This window comes from Centropristis striata, chromosome 6, assembly GCF_030273125.1.
Source record: "Centropristis striata isolate RG_2023a ecotype Rhode Island chromosome 6, C.striata_1.0, whole genome shotgun sequence".
In the NCBI taxonomy this organism is placed as follows: Eukaryota; Metazoa; Chordata; class Actinopteri; order Perciformes; family Serranidae; genus Centropristis; species Centropristis striata.
In genome coordinates this window covers 15,597,919-15,622,081 of record NC_081522.1, presented here as the reverse complement: position 1 = coordinate 15,622,081, position 24,163 = coordinate 15,597,919, and the positions used below count along the sequence as shown (strand labels likewise).

General features: G+C 41.4%; 1 protein-coding gene across 2 annotated transcripts in view; it reads left to right on the top strand.

Annotated features, from left to right (window-relative positions):
• The window catches only part of shank3a (SH3 and multiple ankyrin repeat domains 3a), a 183,914-nt gene that overhangs the window by 30,968 nt on the left and 128,783 nt on the right, over window positions 1–24,163 (top strand). For both annotated transcript variants that reach the window (XM_059335864.1, XM_059335863.1), the window contains one exon: window positions 372–814. In XM_059335864.1, the coding sequence (XP_059191847.1) occupies window positions 500–814 (315 nt within the window). In that variant the 5' untranslated portion in view covers window positions 372–499. The remainder of the gene's footprint in view (window positions 1–371; window positions 815–24,163) is intronic.

Genomic DNA, 24,163 nt, shown 5'->3' with positions numbered 1-24,163 from the left:
TGTTGAGTAATCCACTCCCTTCTTTCTGCTTTCTGTCCTCTGTCTTTTCTTTTCGCTATTTTGTTCTATTTAAAGACTAAATGTGCCACTAAATGTACTAATTGCATTAGGATTCTCATTTGTGCAAATCACAGATTAGAGTTAAATAATTTTACACCATTTTGTGAATGTAATTCTTCCAATCTTGCTTTATCTATGCATCTCTCCGTTTTATTTCCAAGTTCCCCTGGTACTTATCTTGTCTGTGTTTTTACCTTCATCTCTCTGTAATCTCCTAATACCCCCCCCCCCCCCCCCCCCCCCTTCCCATTGCCTCCCACCCCCCCCCCTCCTTCCCTACCTCTCTCTCCCTCCGTCTTTTTCTCTCCCAGGCGAGTGATGCACGCTGCAAACAGTGTGTGCGTGTAGTGTGAGCGAGAGTTATCGGTGTGTGTGTGTGTGCGCTCGAGTGTGTGTCTGGAGAGAGAGAGAGACACAGACCGAGCCCCTAACACGGAGCATGCCTCTGCGTCCGGCAGCCGGCAAACATGAGCCACCCAGCCCTCCACGGCAGGACCAGCAGCAGCAGCAGCAGCACACACACACACACTCACACACACTCACACACCCTTACACACACACAGCAAACGGCAGCCAGGGGGCCAGCACTGACAGCGGCAGCTCCCGGGAAGAGGACAGCGGCGTTCCCATTCCTGTCGGTGTTCCGGCTTTCCGTCCCGGTGCAGAGCGGAGCCACAGTGCAAGAGCACCCATGGAGGAGCCGACAGGCAACACCGTAGTCATCCGCATTGGAATCCCAGACCTACAACAGACGGTAAGAGCTCGTTCTGTAGCCACTGCTGGAGAGAGGATAAAAGAGAGGGAAGCTGCCTCTCCCCCTTCCTCTCTGACTGGATGCTTTCCACCTCTCTCTATCTGCTTTTTATATTAAGCTTAATTCTTTTGACCATCCTCAGTTTTCTCTTCATTCTCTCATTCTCTGCCACGCTTTCTTTATCCCATATATCTTTTATCTCAATTCCCTCTCTTTCATTTTTTGGTATGCAGACTTAGAGGCTGTATTTGCTTGCTGGCTTCTGGGGGTTCCACTCCTCCCAGCCTAGTCCACTGATGTCTTGCTAATAAAGCTACCTCTTCATTAACTGGGCTTCAGCTGACTTTGACAACTGGCCACTTAGGGTGAGAGCGGGAGAGGGCGGGAGAGGGAGAGGGAGAGGGAGAGAAAAGGCATCAGGGATAAAGAAGGCTATAAGAGGCATTGTAAATCCACAGGAAGACACAGAGCATAGAATAAAGATAGTTATACCTGAACTGTGAAACTTTACCTCCATCTCTGTCTCACTCTTTCTGTTGCTTCGTGCCCAGACAAGAGATCTAATCTTGTATCCTCCTTAGTAAAATCTTTACACAGGAGTTTCCCTGAAGATGTAGCCTTTGTCTGCGTAGTATTGCAGCCACGGCAAACACACAGAACTGTTTCCTTTATTCCCTTTATTTTCCCATTTCTACATGCAGTATGCAGTGTTTCTCTGTTAACAAAATCACTGTGCCTTTGCAGGAGTGTGTTTGAGCCTGTATTCGTTTGCTGCAGAAGGCGGAGTGGAATAGGGCAAATGTCCAGATCCTTAATAAGTTCATTTCATTCATTTTCAAGCTGTGCTATTGTAATTCATATGGAGTCAGCAACAGCTATCCTGTCACATCTGAGTGATTATTTGGCCACTACAACAACAGCCATTCTTAATGAATTGTTCTAGTAATGCTTATTTTAGCTGTTTTAAAGTAAGAACTTTACTCTTTACTGCACAGTAAGGACAATATTCCAACCAAATGTCCTTTATAAATCACAGGTTAAAATGATCTTGAACAGAAAGTGATTGCCTTGAATTGCACATAAATGCAGAGAGGATGACACATTGTATCCTTCATTGGCTGTAGAATGAAATGTGTTCGCAATTCTACACCCATGTATGCTGTCTCGATCTATCTGTGTTCTCTCTCTCTCCCTGTCAGTAGCACATATAATCACACTATTAGAGCGATACCTTGTGATGTCACAACACAGCATTAAGCCTTTTATTACTAATGCGCCTCTGTGTCAATGATTTTTTACTCACCCCTCCTCTTCTGCCCTCATACAACCATTGGAGACATACTCTAATAATGGTATACCAAAATACAGATTAAACCTTTACAGCCAGTCACTGCACACTCGTGCTCAGGTACTCAATTGGCTTTCTGTGGGGTCCTCAGTTTGAGAGTCTTAGTTCTTTCTCCTGACATTGATGGCAAAAGCAAGGATGTTTTTGTGTTTGTAACTGTTGATTACCTCATTGTTGTCGGTTTCTTGGCTGAAATGACCCATTGTATCTTAGTGAGGCCCCTGCACTGCATGTTAGGAATAAAGAGAGGAAATAAAGGGAGAGCAGTTGAAAAGAAAGCAGAGAATTCCCCCAAGGTGCTGCAGAATCGGCATGAACAAAGACAGACTTCAGTTGAGCTTGAACACACGAACACACGAACATACACACACAGACACACACACACACACACTCAAGTATGCTCATTTGTTGTACATATGAACATAAAAACACATCCAACCATGCTTTTCCATGCACAGCCAAACACAAACATACCTTAAATCCTAATCCCATTGCCAAGGGACTTCCCTTAATGTACTCATGTAATTCAAAAATGCTCAACAGATCATTAGTTTCACTTTCAAGGAGTTAAATTCAGTCCAATATCCGGGCAAACAGGCAAGAGCACATGCAGCGTGACATAGTGATAGACGGAAAGGCAAACAGAGACAGAGAGCCTGAAAGTCTGACAGGCAAACATAGAGGCAGATGACAGATGGCCAGACTCTGACAGTTTGAATCTTTTATGGAGCAGTCAAAAGTGACTTGTGTGTACTCTGAGTGAACAGGAGATTACACTAGAATAGTCCGCCTGAAGTTGGATTACACACCTCCTGCTGTGTTTCAAGCCTGGATCAGTAGAATGAAGCACCATGCAAAGATCACACCAGGCAACACTTTTCCTTTTCACAAGGAGAGAAGGGAGCAGCAAGGCCTCATGTGGCAGAGTACCTTAAGTCCAAAATGACTTAATCCTCACAAATCTTTTTTCATTACTGGGTCTGTTACGTTGAAATGCCAATGTGGTTGCTAGCTAATTAGTCTGAAGTAATGGCATTGTATTTTTTGTGAATAATTTAAGTTTTTGTTAAATGTATTCTTCTGTGTTTGGTGAGGGTGTTAAGTGGAATGAACAGTGGTGAGGGGAATGTCAAATCCTGGTGAGTACTGTGAAAAGTTAGATTTGGAATCGAAAAAGTTTTGAATTCTGGTTTTTAAATTTGTCAATTCCTCTTTGTTAAAGGTTTAGTATGCAGGGTATTCCTACAAAGACTCATACAGAAGTGTGTGGTTGTGTCTGTATCTGTTGAGATCTTGCCCTCTGCCTGTGTTTGGGACTCTTTGCTGAAGCTGGGCGTCAGCAAAGAGCTCATGGGCCCCACATGGGTGTGAAACCCCCGGCCATTGGTAGTGCGTAGGGTGTCAGGTCCTTAAATACTACCGCTTTGTCACGGCCGTCGGCATCTGATACTAAGATACAAGGCGTTTAGACCTCTAGCCTCTGTATGATACAAAGTGTCTGTATTAAATGGGTTGTTATATCGATTTGTATTTCTATGTGCTTCAGTGTTTCGCAGTGTTTCGTTTGGTGTCAGTTAGACTGACCAAACACACAGATGAAGCTCTTCATTCACACAGTTCACATTTCACAATTCACAGACTCGGTGAGCCAGGTAAGAGGGGCCACTTTTAAATTCTGTGTGTTTACAAACACCAACCGACCTTTAAGAAGCTTTCCTGTGAGTAGGCATACCGGGAAATTAAGTATGGGGACATGGAATGAACTTAATGGAGTTATTTTGCTTATGGTTTCTACTAAGCTAAGTCCAGTATTAGATAAAAGAGTTGCTCAGTCTTGGTGCAACTTTAACTAAGTACTGTGCCTTGGCAGTAAAAGATAGTAAAGCTGCATTAGCAGTCAATACTGCCATTTGTTCAGTCAGCCTGTTGGGAAGATTATTTGAAAAGATTGTGCTTTTTTTTAAAATTGTCGGTATCATTTGTCAGTCATCATATTCAACTCCACCAAAACTCTATTTCTATGATTGGTGCAAAAGAGACAGCTTCCCAATACTGCTAATGGGTGTCATTCATCTCTCAACAGAGGAGAGGGAGACACTGACATAAATAGTCTGCCCCCACTACTCTCTACCTGCATTCATCCTTATTCTCCATTTGCTTCTCTTGTTGCCTCTTTTAGTGCTTTTTCTCCCTTTGTTCATTCACAGAAGGTAATCTGCTGTCAAATAGTATATACAGTATAACAGTGTGATGATTATTCTTCGAAATGAAAGAAAAAAAAACTTAATGTAAACCCCATTTTCCCATCCAGGTCATTATGTGTCCTCCTCAATTTGGGTACCTTACTGTAGACCTATAAGGTTGGGGATCCTGGACTGCCTAGAGACCCATTTGGGTGTATGGTTGTGCAAGACCCAAATCTCAACTCCACTATTTACAGCTCCATTCTTCTCAGCCACCCTGTATGGGGTCTCATATTGAGAGAAACCAAAATAGATGGCTTGGAGTGTCCACCTCACTATGTGCATGTTTTCCTGTCCACATTTCTCACATACATGATCGTGCTATTCAGTGGATTTAGTAGGGCTGTGACGCCTGTTATCCTGTTTTCCTGTGATTCCAGTGCAATGCATTTGAAATCAGAGCTTTCACACACATGCCCAGACAGAAACACTGCCTCGTATTGGTAGACAAGTTGGAAACACAGCCTCTGATTGGTGGACAGCTTAAACCCAAGACATCATGAGGATTTCTAATGGACGGCTAACACCAACAATGACGGTTATGAATACTGAAGAAAAAAATAAATAAGAGACTCTGTGTCAGATTTATCATTATGGATTTATTCTACAAAAAGACACCACAGCTCCAGACTAGATTAACGCTTCGAACAAGATACGGTCGTACAAAAGCACTTCTTGGACCAGCACAACGGTGCTGTTTGCCTGTTCAGCTTCTAACCTTCAATTTTCCAGCAGTTAGGTAACAATAGATTATATTTGGTTTTAAAAATATGCAGTGTTAATTAAGTGACACACTGTATTGCAAGACTATCAATTTACTGCAACTTCAATGGGTCAGTGGGTGGCAGCAGAGGCATTTGCGTTCACTGCAGAACTCTAGGACTGTGTCCACTTGGACTCAAGGATTAACTGAATAGATTTTGGCCACAACACAAGAATGTATATATTAATATGACAAAATTTCAAAGTATCCCCAAAAAAGTGTTTTGAAAAAAAAAGTGTATTTTTTAGAACATATTTCTGGCCATCATTCAGCACCATAACTTAAAAACAGAAGTGGAGATTGTGACCCTATTTCACATTTGGTCAGATTCCAGGATTCTTGGTGACACTAATCATGGTTGTCGTCTGCTCTGCTGGGTTCGAGATGTGGGTGAAGCATTGTCTTCTGCCATTGCTACATATGATTCTGGATGTAAACTGTAACTTGGCTGGTATGCAGAAACATACAGCCGTGAGGTGGTAATTTTGTAATCGGTAGTTTTTTTTGGTTATCTGCCACATCTTCTGTTTGCCCATGTTTCTGTGTAGGGGATCGGCTTTCCAAAGTACCTCCTCAAGCCTCACTGCCAGCATTCTCCCTATCTGCAGCTGTTTTGGGATACCCTCCAAGCAGTTTATTTTCAGGAGCCATTTTACTGCTGTACTCGTGGATTCTTAATGTTTCATTGGCCTTGACACTTGATAAGCCCTTCTCTCTTTAGCTGGCATGCAGTCTCTGGATTATGGAATTTGGATGAAACTATCTGTATTATGACTATTTTTGTACAAGGAGAAAAGTTTTTAATGTTATTGAAGTTTAGATGAACTTTTGTGATCCACTATCAAACCACTCTTACAGAGGGTGAGAGTGTCAAAGAGTCTGCAAGAAAGAGAAACTAAAATGAAAACTTAATTTGGTACTTCCATTCCATTGCAAAGAAGTTTTGCAGGCCTTTTCATTCACTGCACAAGTAGAACCTTTGGAGACTGAGGCTACGTTTACACGAGGACGGTCTGAACAGAAGACGCAAAAGTGGCGTTGCGTCTTCACTTTTTATTCCTCGTTTAGACGAGCATTTTCGGGAGGAAATCTGCGTGCATACGGTGACGCAAAAGTGTGTGTCCGACGCATGGAAATAATCCCACGTTTGTTTATTTTCCTGTACTGGAGCATGTATGTGACGTAAACACATACGTGACGTGAGCAGATCTGAGCAGAGTTTTGCGTCTTGTCAGTGTAGACGGACACGCTACGGCGGAGCGGATTTAACTTTTCCACTTTGGAAGGTGGTTTCAGATTTTTGCGTCTTTGAGCCCCCAAAACGCCGTCACCATCTAAACGAAAGGCACTTCCGATTAAATATTTTGTCGTTTTTACCCGTGAGCGTCCTCGTGTAAACAGGGCCGAAGTGTGCTTGAGAAGTGCATAAACTATACAAGGCAGAGTAACCCTCACCCTGCACATGTCTTATATCCATGGATATCTGCTGCTGTGATGATGACACGTTCCTGCTCTAGGAGAATGGAGTGGTTTGCTTTCAGATCTGTTATCCATTGAGCATGGCTGGATGATTTATTCTCCCGTATGTTTTATCTTGCTACATGACTGCACTGCAGCTGGTATTGCACCGTAGGTAGTTTTTTGTGGTCTGAGAATTTATCATTTTGTACTGTGATTATCTGATGTGTTAACATATTGTTTGCCAGCATTGTGAAACTTTTGTTAAGCAGTCCCTAGGGGCCTCAGTTCTGGACATCCCACTGTATTTGTTAAGTTGCCAACACTGGTTATTGATTGTTACACCTTTAGTTTTGTAGGGCACTCACTATGTCTTGTCTTCTTGATCTTGTGGCTGCCAAACAAATAGCTTGTGTTTGGTGTGGCACTGGTAATCTAAGAAACCACTGGCCTAAGAGCATGACTCAGAACACGGTTGAACAGTGGACATGGTAATTTATGTACGAAGTGGTCAAATGTGCAAGGGAAGGGATGGTCAGGGGTCCTAGGGTCCAAGGTGGTGGTGCAGGTGACTGGTGACAGTGACAGAAGATCAGGGAGTCTCCGAGGTGCAATGGCGGACCCACGTCTCCACATGGTTCGGCTTTGTTTGGAGTGTCCTCTTCCAGGTTACAGTTCCATATGAAAGTAAGCAGGCAGACAGGCAGGGTAGGTAGCACGGGTGCACAAGGCAATCAGAAGCGGATTGAACACAGGGTTTTTTTAACTACACCAGTTTACATCACAAGAGTAGAATAAACAATAGACAGGAGCCAGGATAAAACTCTAACCACACAAACTGACAAAACAATCTGGCGACGATGAGGAGGAGATCCAGAGTCTTTGGTGGCTTGATTCTGAGATGAGGATCACCTGTTACTGGCTGTGCAGGGAAAGCCACACCCACCACGCTCACACATGACAGACAGGGTAGAGAAACAAGAGGAGCAGACAGACAGGGAATGAACAAACAACAGATATAAGGAAGAAGGGAGGGCTGCCATGAACTGAATCATGCCAATTCTACTTCTGTGCATTGGGCATTATTTTCAGTCTGTTAGGAACTTGAGATGTGCAACTGGATCCAAACTGACCACAATTGGAAACCAGGAGGCTTCTGATACCAAAATATGGTCATGTTGCCTACAGATTCAGATTTCATAAGCAGAATCAGTATTAGCCAATGCCCAGGTGTGAGAACATCTTTACTTTTCTTATTTTAGGATGGTTAGTCATTAATGTTGAGTTTGAAAAGTCTTAAAATGATGGTCTATCTACAGTATAGCGCTGGGCTTTCTGTCATATGAATTTTCCTCCGACTGATTTATTTTTCTCTCCCCTATTACTTAATGTTTAATGATTAATTGTGATAAATTTTGTGTTATATCCATGTCTTTTTGTCTCTGTCTGCTTCCTTTTTCTCTTTTGCCTTCCTTTCCACTTTCATCCACACTTCATGTCCTTCTCTCTACATCTGACTTGAGTCTGCACGCAACAGTGGTTTGACAGTTTCTCCAAATAAACTCACACGCACAGATTGACATATGCAATGTTGTTTCTGTGATTGGTGGGCATCTCTGTGGAAAGCCTCCCATGTCCCCATGTTGCTATTTTTAGCTTCATTCACAGTGGCAGCAGGGGCACAAGACGTGGCTAGCATATTCCTACCTCCATTTGCCCACAACAGCCAGGGGAGAGGACTGGAGAGAGATTTGTCCCAGTGTAGCACCCTTCTTTTCATCTCACTTGCCATACATCCCTCTTCCCCTCCATCTGTCCACTTGGTCCTAGACAAGTAGAGATAAGGCAGAGACAGGGAAAAGGTGGTAAAGCGAAATGGGTAAAGCAGGGGTTTGTTTTTAAACAACCTATGCTAAACAACCAATATCCTTAAAGGGAATAAAGAACAAAATGTTCAAAGCATGACCGAATACAGACTCAGCTAAGCTTCCTATCTCACATATGCTGCTAAAATGCTTATTTTCTTTCTTCAGTCCAGATACTAAATGTAAAAATAGCTGTAATTGGGTTGTAACAAGAGAATAAATGTGGTTTTTAGGAAAGTGCCTTTGGATGCTAATAAATTAAATCATAAAATAATTAACGTTCACTAGGGAATAGCCAGTTCTCATTTAAATCAGTGATTGGTTTATTGATCCGCTCTCCTTTGGGGTTAACTCTATTATATTCCCTCTCTCTGTTCACTTCTTCTCAGTTGTTTTTCTGTCTTTGTTTTCCTTCATCTCTTTCTTTGCAAGTCTAGTCTGAGAGAAGCCTGGGAATAGATGGAGACGTTAATATTAGCCCAATCATACTGAGCTTTTTTTACAGGTCTGGGCTGGATATTCATTGTGTTTGTGCAGGGAGAGCAACTCTCACCATTGTAACATTATCTCTATAACCAGAAAGGAGAGGACACTAGATTTTAATATGTGATTCCTTTTTTTTGGCATTGAATGGCTGGTGTGGCCTCCACCAAGAGATGAAGTCGTTTCATTTAGTAATATTTTATGAGACTTAATCTGTCTGACTATATAGTTGAATTGAGATTGAATGTACAGTGGCAGAGCTCATAAAGAACCCTTGAACATGATCCTTGCAGTCAGTACAGTAATGCTTTACTCTCTACCATGCTGCCAATGGGGGAAAAAAAGACCCCTGGCGATTTACACACTACGAATAAGCTGTACTAATATAGTGCTCTGGTACATTTCCCTTAACAGCAGGGGAGATCAGTCTCCACTGTTGTAATCATAGTGAAATTAGTCTCTCTTAGCAGTACCTCAAAGGTAAGCTTCAAAGGTAGGTTTTTTCACTCTTGCTGTCTTATTGCGGCCCTTTACAGAGTCAAATATAAAAATAATTACAACTTAATTGCTTTTGGTTGAAGCTACAACCCCACAGCAAGCTTCGCAAAGAACCTAATTACATCAGTAAGTCATCGTTTGGTTTTAAAAAGGTTGTGAATTCTGTTGATCCAAATTTAGGAACTTAAACACATGTTCGGACTCAGGAGAAGGGTTCTCATCTTTAAATGTGGGTTGGCACATTGTTTCAACACAGTGCTACTATTTTCCCGAGATGATGTATATAATATTTTCATTCCCACTTGATCTGCCCGCTCCTGCATCTTAACTTGATTTGGTCACATGGATGCACATCGTGCACTCAGAGGTTGTAATTAGTCATGTGTTATGGAAAAGCTTGATAAGCCACACTGGGACTTATAGATACAATTTACTCTTACTTAATTTACATCATTTACATTTTTTGTGTAACATTGTTAATTATAAGTAACTTGATTAATTATTGCAGTCCAAGATGTCAAAACAACTGGTTGTAGCTAGCTTTTTAAAAATACTGAAAAGTTGACTATTATCAGGAGTAAGGGTACTTTATTTCCCAGCAAATAGCTGTATGTGTATGAATATGTGTGTCTATATGTCTGTGTGTCTGTGTCTTTATGAGTGTTCATAAACTTTGTGGTGGTGACTCCCTGGTGACTGACGTTAACTGTAGATCATGTTGGCATATTCAGTCTCGCCTGTCAACAGTAATGGAGAAGAGGACTTTAATCGATATCTGTTGTGTGTGCTTGTGTGTCTATGCCTGTTTATGCATGCATAAAACAGAAAGTGTCTGAGTGAGGCAGGGAAGAGAACCTGCTGTATACTTCTCACAAAGCTGTGTATAAGTTTGTGTGTCACTATGAGCACAAATCGATGCATGGGAGTATGGGCTATACATATGTCATATACGTTTTGCATTTTCCTATGACACCAACTCACAACTGGAGTTTTATTGGAGTAAATGTGTAGGAGCCGCAGAAGAGCATCTCGTTGCTCACTGTCTCTCCTCAGATTTTAGTTGACTACTGTGGATGTGTCCTCTTCTAACAAGCTGTTCTTAGCGTATTGCTTTATAGGATGCTTGTGCATCTGCGCTGTTGTGTATTTGTCCAGTAAATGTGGGTGAGACTGAGTATGCAAGTGGTTCCTGCACTGCAAAAAAAGAAAAGTTGGGTGAACTCAAAATTTCAAGGCAACAAACTTCGATAAAATTTTAAGTTGGACAATTAAACTAAATATTTTAAGTTTTGTTTTTGAGTTTGCTCAACTCTGAATTCAGATTTTTGTCAACTCAACTGTAAGTTGTACTGACTTATAATTTTACATTGTAATAACTTTTAATCCTTATTTCTGCTAACTTCTGCAGTGTGCTGAAGTGGCACGATTGTAACGCCGCTATGAAATGTCAGCTAATGTTGCCACCACAATTTTGAGTTAGCATTGATACGTTAATGGCTACTCTTGTAGCTGTAACAAGCAGCGCCGCTAGCATCAGTTAGCCGCTAGCATCAGTTAGCTGCTAGCTTTCGCTAATGACCGAATTTCACAACAAATTAAATAAGAGTTAGCCGAACTATTGTCCCTTGTCTTGAACCCCAACTTTAAGATATAAGTAACAACAACTCACCAACTTGTTTTGGAGCATACAACTGGCTTCCTTTGTTGTGCTAACTTACATTATTGCCCTAAATGTCAATCATTTATATTTCCAAATTTTACCAACTTAAATGACTGTTTCAGGCCAAAAAATACAAGTTGGCTTTTTTGCAGTGTGTGTGTGCCAGTGTGAGTAACGACTGAGCAAGCAGACCTGTGTGCGATATGCGTATATGTTTCATGAATTTTGCTGCATGGGTGAAAATTTCAACGATGTGAGTTTGTGAGATTCGTTTAAAATGGTCACTAAACTGCAAAAATATTAGGTACAACTAATGTCCTAATACATTTTTTTGGCGTCAAAAATGCAAAATCTATGTGCATTAAAAGGGTCAATAGTGTAATTTAAAATATGTCAAACCCATCTCTGGTCATAGGGATGAGTAAATAAGAAAAAAATATCTATTATTTGCATTTTAATTGCAATATAATTGTACTGGAGAGAATAATAATTTTGCATAATTTCATTGATGAATATTTTAAAATTATCATTATGTGATTTATTTTATTCTATTTATCTGTACCAAAGAAAGATTTTATCTTAAGTCTGTGAAATGCGATTTGTACGCTGGATATCTCTGCAGCACCACAATACTTAATTCAGAATCTAATTTTGACATATTTTGCCTTTAAAAAATATTGCATGTCGTGTGATTTGGATATTTGAATATCCTTACTCTTTCAAAATCTGGGTTATTGTTCAGCCCTACCTGGAAGTCATACATGTCAAAGCACATCCAGATGCAATACGTATTTATAGTCTATATGTAGATTTTTATAAGTGGCAAGCGAACAGATTTCTATTTTAGCCGTTACTGTCTTTCAGCCCAATGAATTTATGTTCCTTTACTCTTTGTTGTATTGCATTTTTTAATGCCATCCTACATTATTACTACTCAAATTTAAAATGTAATAAGTTTGACTGTTTTATTTCCTATTTTTATTATTTTTAAGAAGAGAAGGACTGGATGGGAGCAAATTCGAGATGCATTACAAAGAGAATCTGTTGGACAGATAACTAAGGTGACAATGCCGGACATCACTGCAGTGATGTGCCTGACATGTTGAAAAGGCAGCATATTTGATGAAAAGCACACAAGGGATATTGGCATGTGATGTGTCAGTGTGGTTCAGACATGCCTCCAGCAGTTACACTTGAGCGCTGGTCTATGACAGCAGTGGACAGGTGATACCATCTGAGCTTTTACTGCTTTGTGGCAGGACCTGATATTGTCCATCAATGGCAGTCTTCGGCTCCAAAAAGAGACTGATACTATTCAATACAATACCATACAATAAAAATACAAATATTAGAAACACATTTTTGTTTTAATTAATCAATACCATATAATTACAAGGGAAGTCCACACTGGCATGACAGATGAAAAAAATTATAATCAAAACAAAACAAATCCTCAAGCCCAGATTCAACATAATTGAACAATTTTAAATCATCAAATAGTTACACACATAAGACTAAGGTTGGGTCCATCGCCAATGGCTGAAAGTCATTAACCAGCGAGCCAAAACATTAAAAGCCCCCTGTCTCAGTTTTCCATTTTGACAATTGTGCTACTATAATGCATAAAGTTGGCGGTTTGCTGTTCAAGTCTAGTCGTTGGTTAATGTATATTTTTGCAGATTGGCGCTTTTAACGGGTTAGGAGGGTGCATATTACAAAAAAAAAAAAACATGAACCTGGTGAGTAAGTGAGAATGGGCTGTGAATGGGCTTAAAACTGCATAATATAAAAACAATTATCAATTATATCCAACATGCATACATAATAGAAAATATATTAGTTTAAGTTTAACTTGGAAAATGGAAAGTTTAAACAAGTAATGAATTTCCCTTTGAAAATGGAATCAATTAAATGAACTGTGGCATTGCTACACACATACAGGTACAGAATAGCGAGTGTGTCATCATTCTCAGTTAGGGTAGAGGAAACTTATATGATCAAAAAAGCTTTACCCAACAGGCCCTATTGGCCAATTTGAAAATTTAAGCAAGTTTCCTTGGCAACCATCTAGGGTGCACTGCTCCTTGGCACACCCTGAGAGTAACTGGCTGATGATATGCAAATTTAAGGAAACAGAAACTAAAGTGAGGAAAGGAGAGGCTTAGAGGCAGGATAAATATGTCCTGCAAAACAAAAACACTCCCTTCTCTAAAATCTGTGAGAAATGTTTTCTGTCAGTTTACAATGTGTTTTCTGACTGCAGACAGCATTGTGCCGCACCTGTCTGATGTGGTTGTTAAGATCCAGGATAGTCCTCTGTCGTGACGCTGTGGTCCCACACGAGGGTATGCAGACAAGTAGAGCGTATATTTAAAATGCAGTGTGTGTAAGAGAGACTGAGGCAGACAGAGAGTTTGGCATGGAGGAAGTGGCAGAGAAGGCTGCTGAAGAATATCATTGTGGCAACACTTGTTTCTAAGCAATTACATATGTTGGTGTGTGTGCTGTGCACTGTGTATTATGTGCGTATGTTGGTCGTCATGAAGATCTCCTGTTCTCTGCTAATTTTTCCATTAGTTCCCCAAGTCTGTAAATGAAAATGTAGGCATGGAGTACTCTATACTGCTGCAAGAACTGACCCCGTTTAGGTCCTTTGATGTGTTTCTGTGTGTAACAAGTTAACAGATAGTTATTACTGTAGTAATGTTAGCAACATATTCCCGTGTAGATATCTATCAGATGCACCACCTGAGATTCACAGGAATTAAGAGAGGAGAGTTCAAGAAAGTTTTGCGGTCATCTGGTGCTGGTGTGGGGGAATTTGCAGTACAAACGAGTCCAAATGCTGAATGTGAAGTGTCTGCCAGTGACCACAGACCAGAGATTACAGCTTGCTAGCTCTTTACAGATTCAGGTCCAGGGTTCTCTGCAGATGAAAGATAAGGTTCCTCTGAGTCTCTGCATTTAAAGCTGCTCAATTTGAAGCTAGAACTAGAGATCTATAATCTCTCCCTCTCTTCCTGGCTCAAACTGTCACTAATACACTCCCTCTGTTCGTCTCTCTCTCTCTCATTCTGTTTCTTCCTTTCTCAAAATGCACCCCCCTCTGTCCCAATGAAGCCAGACAGATATCCCTCGGCTGTTTTGACTCATAATAGGTACTCATGGCAAACTGTTAAGACCTGGAGCTAACCGGCTGCTTAATTAAATACAACATTTGCCTGCAGATAGAACATGTAGTATGCAACTCTGAGGGTAGAGACACATGCTGTGCCTTATGCCACTTGTGGTCTTAAAGTTTCATGAGGCTGTGATTATCCTAAAGGTCCAGACAGGTCCCTAAAAGTAGTCTCACTACAATGGAATGGCTACTAACGGGACTAACAATAAAAAAATAAATAAAATCTGGGTCATTAAATCCACAAGAGTTTTTAGCTTTCAAATCATACTTAATTTATGCAATTTCAAGACAGTTTAGGGACCCCAGTATGCACACATGTTCAAATATACAAATTAGACATGTATGGTAAAGAGGAGACCAATAGTACCCATGCTCATTCTTATAATTTGAGGTCAGAGGTCAAGGGTTGTACCAATGGATTCCTGTGGTTTTTTCTAGTTTCATATGATTACAGACTCTTCGCTATAATTTAGATTAAGCCAACTACAGCCTCGCTACAGATAAAAAGTCATCCGGGAGCACTGGTGCCCCAGCAGGGCCTCAGGGGGGTTAAATATTGTCCATAGGACAAATCTTAAAGCTCTGTGTAGCCCGACACTAAAATGATCCACTTCTCCTTCATATCAATCAGAGATAGTTACATAAGAATACAAAGATATTTGCCCCCTGTGGATGGTCGTTCCTCACCACATTGCAAAAGTTTAATTATATTTTTCTGAGACGCCATGAAAAAAGGCACTTGGTATGACTTGTGTGTCACAGTCGTGGTGCTCTTGCTTCTAACTTGGCCTCAGCACGTTTATATTTACAAAAGTAGATTTGAAGGTGCAGGAAATATGGCTTGCCTACGACCTCTTGTAAGATTCTGATCCACATGTTAGTCATGACATTTGTTAACCAAATCTTTAGTAATTTATCATCTGTGGTGTCTGCACGTCATGAGGCCCATATGGCTACCCCTGTTTTGTGGAATTATTGCATTTTTTTCTGTGTTTGGTCATTGTTTTTTCATAACTGAGAGATTCATGTTATTTTGCTGATAGAACCCATAAGACTATCCACACACATCTTATTTTTCCGATATGATTTCCCTGACAACATGCCACTTCAACACAAATTAAACTCAACTATTCGTATCAAATCGGCAGCATGAATCACACACCATTGTCCACAATTAGGGAAAGTCCAACCTCAGCATTTTCTGTGTGAATAGAGTGTGTAGTGTGTGTTCACATGGTGTCTTTCAAGGTGTCTGAATCTTCATGGTAGCCCATTAATCCGAGTTAATTGAATCAATGCTGTTTTCCTCTCCTTGTCTCAGGGGTATAGTATGGTAATAGTTCAGATGTAAACCCTTGGGTGGTGTGTTCATTTGATGCTATGGGATTTGGAGATCGAATCGAAAGTCCGCTGTGTATAGACCTGCAGTTAGTTTGCTATAGCCAGTAGGGTTTAAGATTTAAGAGAGAGCTTATTCATAGTATTTACCTGATAATACCCCATATCAAACAGATGTGTGTTAACTGTTAGGAATGAGCTCAGCTGTAGTATGTGATTACATAAAGGGGTCAGACTTTCTCATTTTACAGCAAATGCGTGTGGATGCCGACTGTGATAGACACAAATGGAGACATGCTGTGTTTATATTGGTTAGTCCGTAGCCAGATGTGTCCTCATGACTTGTTCATTTGTAACCGCAATGTTTCATGGTTGACTTGCTGCATGCAGTAATGAGAACATCTGAACATATTATACTGATGCAAGAAGGATACTCACTGGGACATTTGACTTGTAACCGGTTTCAGTATGCTGAATTAAATGTCTCTGATATTCATTTTAGATTTATTTAAAAATAAAGACAATGCATTAGGGCTTTTAAGTTGTTTTTGTCACAAAACATGTTTTACTCAACCAAATCTTGTTGATGGCAGAGGTCAGAGGAGAATGGCCCGACTGGTTTGAGATAATAGTAAAGCAACAGTAACCCAAATTACCACTCGTTAGAACCAAGGTATGCAGAAGAGCATCTCTGAATGCACAACACGTCAAACCTTGAAGCAGATGGGCTACAGCAGCAGAAGACCACACCGCGACTTTATTAGGTACACCTTCCTAGCTAATTAAGTGACCGGTGAGTGTATGCACTGCCTAGAAAGTAGCAGAGGAAAAAAGTAGCTCTTGCCTTTTCAGCACAAAAAATTAAATGTAAATGATAACGATTTGGCAGTGATCCATTGCTCAGCCTTTTAGCCTATAGCTAACAAGGCTAAACAGAGAGGAAAGGACTTGTGTAAGATATTGGCACACCATACTATAGTGAATGTGTCTGCATTCTACACACCATTAAACACCTAACAAGTTTGAGTTTGGGGCTGTGTAACTTTTAATTACACCGCCCCAAACTGTGACTGATTTCCATTCTCCATTCTAATTTGTCACTTTATGTAACAAACTCACTTTGTGAGACAGTGACTGTTTTGCCACTTCACGCACTTGTCATGACAAATTTCGTCAGCATAACCTCAAGGTTAAAGAAAATGTTCTCTGTCCAATACACACTGTCAGCAGTCATGTTATTGGAGGAGACATGTTATGACATGTCATTTTCAAGTTCATACTTGTATTTGGGGTTTTCTACTTAAACATGCTTTAAAGATGCTGTACAACATGTGCATGCATGTTAGCACCTAGTGTGTTAAAAAGTGATGCCAAGGGGTCTAGACCAAGTGTTGCACAGTATCAAGTGTTTTGACTGTGGGAGTGAGAACGAGAGCTGTGTGGGTTGGTGATTCCACATGGCTCTCATTCTAACCGTGTGTTCAGACCGGACGCGTAGCGAATTTTCGCGTCGCGTTACTCGCGCGAGTAGTTGAATTTACTCGCGTCACTTGCGCGAGTAAATAACTCGCGAATTTTCGCCCAAGAGACTATTTAGCGCCAAATAATTCCCTCCATTTCATTCTGTCATCAACCATGACAAGCATAGCGTCCCTGTACCTGCTCTGGAAGTCCGAGATACGTCGGAAAACACGCCGTCGTGTCTGGGTGAGTGACATCATCCGGAGGCGCACTCAGCACGGAGAGAGGACCGCAGAGTACTTCCACCTTTTTCCTGTCCCTCCTGCCGACCCACTCCTCCTTCCTGCCTCTTTTCCCCTCTCTCTCATGTATGTATCTCGAACACTGTCGTCCAGAATCTCAACGCTGATAGGCTGTCCCGACACAGCGTCACGCAAATATTTCGGCAAAGTTGAATTTATTGAACTCACGCGAATTCGCGTTGTTTCATTCGCGCCGCGACATTCGCGTCAATCGCGGCATTCGCGTCGCGCGAAACCTGCGATTCGCGCCGCCGGCAAAAATTTGCGTCTATTCGCATGTTTGCATTGACTTTGTATGTAATCTTGTCGCGCAAAATATTCGCTGCGCGTCCGGTCTGAACGCACCGTAAAAGGTGAGTTTAACATGATATTTTCCCATTAAAGAAAATGTAATGCTTTCAATGAAGGTTGGACTTCTAGTGCAAAATATTATGTAACCATTCTGTAATAAAGCAGAAAGATCCTGAGCATTGATTAATGCTGTTGCTGATGAATATGCTTCTTAATCCTTTCTCCTGTGTGCATTGTTGCGACACATCTTTCTGATGTGAAATTGCATGCAAGTAGCACTGTATTACAGTGGATTTAATGTGAAGCCTGATGTCACTGATGTCATGTTTAATATCACATGGTGTTTGTCTTCTGCTCCACTCAGGTGCTCGCCTGACAAGAGTGTAAGATGAGCTCTCCCTGGCTTTAAGTTGCTGAAATGTTGTTTAATTGATTGCTGTCTGAACTTGGCTGTCATTGAGAGCTGATGTCACAGCGTTTTTAAGATCCAGAAAAAGAATGTTGACCATTTGATTACTGAATCTCTTTAGAAACGCTTTTGGACTGAAAGACTTATTTAAAGTTTACAACAGGTAGTGCAGTTAGAAACAGGCCAAGGTTGTGAGGTGCAGGGGGTTATATTTGGATGCCTGTTAAATATTGTTTATCTAACATATAGTAGCATATTGAGACAAAAAGAGACAGGGAAGCAGGGATAAACAGACTCAGTAAGGGGGAGGTATGAAGAGACAGCGAGTAAGTCATTTACATGTCAGGGCACTAACATGTGCTACCTTTTGCTGCTCATCTATTATAAATTGCTGCTTTAACTGTGCCATGAAATATGTAGGGCTGAAAGATGAAACTGTATTAGTTTATATGCCTGCTGGTGAGTCTACTCCTGCAGGATCTTCAGATTGAGACAGAGGAACTTATGCACTTGCTATAATCTTGGACTCTGGCCAAACAGAAGAAAACTCAGCAGAGCAGAGAATCAGAGGAGGATACTAGGAGAAGACAAACTTATTTAGTCAAATAAACCCAAGCTTTTGCATAGCACAATAAGCATGCATATGTAGCATACAGTAATATCTGATGGCAGAAAACTCTTGTTAAATTCATCCACCATATAATACAGTTGACAAGCGACTAAGATTGTTTATAGTATTGATACTTCGATACTTTTTTGAACCAAGTGTACCAAGATATGATCTTTGTTATTTATATATTCAATAATTAGTACCAAAGATGCACAGATGAAATAACACAGAAAAGAAAATCAACTGTTCCTCAACCTGTGGCTGTTATGGCATTCTCTCACATGTGGATGTCAGACCAGCAAGCGAGTGACCTGTCACTTTAATCCAAGAAGTAAGCTAGAGTTAGCCATGACAAGTCCAGAACTAATTTTAGTTGAAAAGGGCATGCTTTGCTTCTGACTTGCAAAAGCTGATTTGCAAAGTGAGTCCCTGAGTTGTTTTTTTTGTTGCTGTGGTCTCGAAATAGTTTTTTTGCTAGTATTGTTTCTTTTAAAAACTTTTAAACTTTTAAATTCTGGTATTGTGACAACCTTACAAGGGACGCATGTTAGTTTCCTAGTGATCTGTATTATCCCTTTAGGGCATTGGTTAGAACTCTTAGCTCTCTTCACATCCAGTAGGAGGTTCAGCACTGTTAATTAGTGCATATGTCATCTGGGCAGTGACAGCCAGAGGTCTTGGGAGATGGAGACAGGGCTGTGTGAGAATCATTACACTCCATCATCTCAGCACTCCTCTCTTCTTCTTTCACTTCACTTCACCACTACGCTTCACTCTCCTTTCTCTTCCCTGTCGATGCATCACTTCTTGCTAAAAGGCAACAACAATGCCTTGTCTCTTTCTATTGTGACTGGATGCCATCTGCGCCTTTAGAGATACTATAGTCATGTCCTGCTGCATGCATCATCCTTGCTTGCATAATCACAAACAAACACACACAAACAATACATCTTAATTAGTAAGGCACTTTTGGGCCGTGTTTTGAATTCAGATGTGGAATGATGTAATGTGTGTTTGTGTTTAGTCAACCTGTTTGGACTTACTTGAACTTGTGTTCATGCTGGCTTGTATTTTATATGTCCCACTCAAGCAAAACCACTCAACCCATAGCCTTAGCATGTTAAAAACTCTAGTGCAATGTGTTTGCTTTATTTCTGTGGCATCACAAAACAAAAGATAGCATGCTTATTGTATTCATTAATGTGTATACAGAACTTGAGGCAAGACTTATTAGTTCAACTAGTCATGAACTTTTTTTGCATTCAGCCGAGTCAACAGATTGTAAAATAGTATAAAATAGTGTAAAAAGAATAAATAAATGTGGTTCTATAAGAGGCATAAAGAAAGATAAACACCTTCAAACCTAGTTAGCTTTAACCTCCAAATGCTAAATGATCAGCCTAGCTTTAGGCCATCTAATATAGTGATTAATAGAAAACATGCAGCCTTCCTTCACGCTTCCTTTGTTCATGTTCCACCAGTGTGACCTACAGTTTGTCTCTCATCTCCTCCCTCAAGCCCCTGCTCTCCTGTCCAATCATCCTTCAGTTATGTCTCTAATTTAAGCAGACAAAAGATCAAGGCTTGGCCTTAGATTAAAGAGTGTGAAGACGAGAGGGAGACGGAAGAGAAGAATGTTATACCCATAGGTATCTGATCTCAACCAGTGCGTTTGACATGGCAGCGCATTGATAAACACACAAGGCCACAATGGCTGCACAAACAAGAACACAAATGTGAATCAGCATTCTTGTGAAAAATTGCAGCTTAAGTGTCGTGACCACCTCTGCAGTGTAGTGAAGCACCTCACTTCACTCTATCCACTGAAACATGCTGCCTGCTGCAGTATCTTATTCTTTTGCTCTAATATACTCTTATCTTGAAGTAAAAGAGCTCCTCCAGCTCTCCTTAACTTTCATTTTTTCCATTCTCTTCCAAGATCATTTTAGTGTCACAAGAGTGTGACAGTACTAAGGCTGTATGTCTCTGATGCTTTTATGGACTTAGCAGAACTCAAGCTTCTTCTAGTCATTGTAGTAACAGCTAAATTTCTGAGATGAAAAAAGGACATTTAACCCTAGAAAATAAAGTGTATATGGTCCATTGTATAGTATCTAGTATCTATTACTGTCTTCCATCAATCCATCCATTTTCATCCGCTTATCTGGGTTGCGGGGGCAGCAGGCTAAGCAAGGCATTCCAGACGCCCCTCTCCCCAGCCTCAATGTCCAGCTCCTCCTAGGGGACCCTGAGCCGTTCCCAGGCCAGGTGGGATATAGAATCCCCCAACAGGAGGCGCCCCATCCCTCCGGATGTCTGAGCTCCTCACACTATCTTTAAGGCTTAGCCCAACCACGCTACAGAGGAAACTCATTTCAGCCACTTGTATCCGTGCTCTCATTCTTTCTGTCACTACCCAAAATTCATGACCATAGGTGAGGGTTGGAACATAGATGGACTGGTAAATCGAGAGCTCTGCCTTGTGGCTCAGCTCCTTCTTCACCACAACGGCCGGTTCAACGCCCGCATCACTGCTGACTTGTGATTTGTGACTTTCTTGGCTTGTCCATCTCACGTTCCGTTCTACCCTAACTTGTGAACAAGACCCCAAGATACTTACATTAACATTTACATTTAGTCATTAGGCAGACGCTTTTATCCGAAGCGACTTACAAGAAAAAAAGGGAACAATCAAGGTATAGTGCAATAAGAGCCTTTAGTGCAGCAATAACTGCTAGTGACAATTCTATAAGTAGTAGAATTGTGGTGTGGTGCTAGGAGAGAAGGTTCTGCCTGAAGCGTTGGGTCTTCAGGAGTTTTTTAAAGGTAGAGGGGGACGCCCCTGCTCTGGTAGGATCTGGTAGTGCGTTCCACCAACGGGGAACAAGAAATTTGAAAGAGTTTGGATTGCCTTGGACGAACGATTGGCAGAGCCAGATGCCTTTCATTGGAAGAGCGCAACGGTCGTGAGGTAGCGTATGCCTGAATCGGGGCATTCAAGTAGCTGGGTGCAGTACCGTAGACAACTTTGTAGGCCATAATTAGGGATTTTAATTTGATGCGGCACGCAACAGGAAGCCCATGGTGCGTGATGAGCAGCGGTGTGACATGTGATCTGTTTGGCTGGTTGTAGATCAGGCGCACTGCTGCGTTCTGGATCATCTGAATCGGTTTGACTGTGCAGTTTGCAGGCCTGTCAGGAGGGCATTACAGTAGTCAAGTTTCGAGATGACGACAGCTTGTGTCAAGAGTTGATTTAGGTAAGGTCTGATTTTTCTGTTCTTGTAAAGTGCAAAGCGGCAAGACTGGGCAACTGAGGCGACGTGACTGGAAAAGGTGAGTTGGTCATCAATCATCACCCCTAAGGTTCTCACCACCCTGGTGGGGGCAAGACACAGGGAGTCCATTTTGATGTTGATGTCGTGGTGTATTGTAGGTTTAGCAGGGAGGACCAGCAGTTCAGTTTTTGAAAGGTTGAGCTGGAGATGATGTGCCTTCATCCAAGTGGCTATGTCTGACAGGCAGTCAGAGACCGATGGGTCATCAGGAGGAAATGACAGATAGAACCGAGTGTTATCTGCATAGCAGTGATAGGAAAAGCCATGTGAGCGGATAATCTGACCCAGGGAGGTGGTGTTGATCGTGAATAGCAGGGGCCCAAACACTGAGCCCTGGGGGACCCCTGTGGTGAGGCAATGCAAAGTAGAAAACTGTCCATGCCAGGATATGAATGAGCATCCTTTCAGGTAGGATCAAACCAGGGCAGAGCCAAGCCAGAGATGCCCATTTTAGAGAGTTTAGAGAGGAGGATGCGACGGTTAACTGTGTCAAAAGCAGCTGACAAGTCAAGCAGAATAAGAACTGAAGACTTTGCTGCTGCTCTTGCTTCTTTTAAGGCTTCTGTCACAGAAAACAGAGCAGTTTCAGTCGTGTGACCACTCTTGGAACCAGATTGATTTGGATAAAGAAGATTGTTCTGTAGGAGGAATTCTGAGAGTTGCTTAGCGATTGCTCGTTCAATAGTTTTAGATAAGAATGGAAGAAGTGAGACAGGGTGATAGTTCCCGAGCTGCTTTGAATGCGTTGGGAAAAGTGCTGGAGGACAGTGGCGCGTTACTCACATGAGCGTGATGGTTGGGCTAATGGAGTGAAGAAGGTTGGTAGGCAGCTACATGTCAACAGTTTGAGAGTGACATTGAACTGGATAAAAAAGTGATCTGACAGGTGGAGAGGCGTTACCACCAGTGCATCTGTGGCACAGTTACGGATGAGAATTAAGTCAAGGTTTTTGCCAGCTTTGTGAGTAGGAGGACTGTGGACCAGCTGGAGGTTGAAGGAATGAATTAACGACACAAAGCTATTAGAGTCTGGACAATTCGAAGGTCACAAAACCGGATCCCTTCCTCCCCCGGCTGCGCCTTGAGATCCTGTCCATAAATGCCACGAATAGAATCGGAGACAAGGGACAGCCACGATGGAGGCCAACACCCACTGGGAACGTGTTTGACGTTGTGCCGAGTATGCAGACCCAGCTCTCACTTTGGTTATATAGGGACCAGAAAGCTCTTAACAATAAGCCATATACTCCATATTCCCGCAGTACACCCACAAGACTCCCTGAGGGACACCGTTGTAAGCCTTCTCCAAGTCCACAAAACACATGTAGACTAGATGAGCAAACTCCCATGAACCCTCCAGAAGTCTCACGAGGGTAAAGAGCTGGTCCACTGTTTCACGGCCAGGGCGAAGCTGCATTGTTCCTCCTGAATCTGAGGTTTGACATTACTGTCTTGATATATTGAATAATTGTTTAGTGTATGAACTGTCAAAAAGTAGTAAAAAATGTTTTGTAATGAATTTTTTTTATTGTATTAAATATTTTTTCTGACCAAAAGTATAAAATATTTCAACCATCATATTTGTGAGCAAAAGCAGGAAATCCTTGAACCCGAAGAATCAGCTAATTTCTTCCATTTTTGCATGAAATCCAACTGAAACTATTAATTGATTATTAAGCTAGTTGAAAATTCTGTTTTGATCAGCTACTTGATTAGTCAATTCATCATTTCATCTCTGAAAAAGTCCATATAGTATGTCTGTATTTATACTGTTAATATGATAAAGATTACCACCGGAAAACATTCAATATGAGAACCAACGAGGTATGTACTGTATACAACATCTCAGTATTTAAGTAAGTCTCCTATTGTGTCAGTTTTCTTTCTTTTTTTTTCTTGCAGCTTGCCGTGGCATTGTTATGCTCTGTAAACACAGGGTCAAGATGAGGGCTTTATAGTAGGAAAATGTAGATACACATGGTTGAACATGGCACGCTAGAGAGGAAGATTACTTACTGGCCATTTCACTGAGGGTTCACCTAGTTTGACACACATGCAATTGTATTTACTCACATGCACTTAATGTATTTTATGGGAGCAA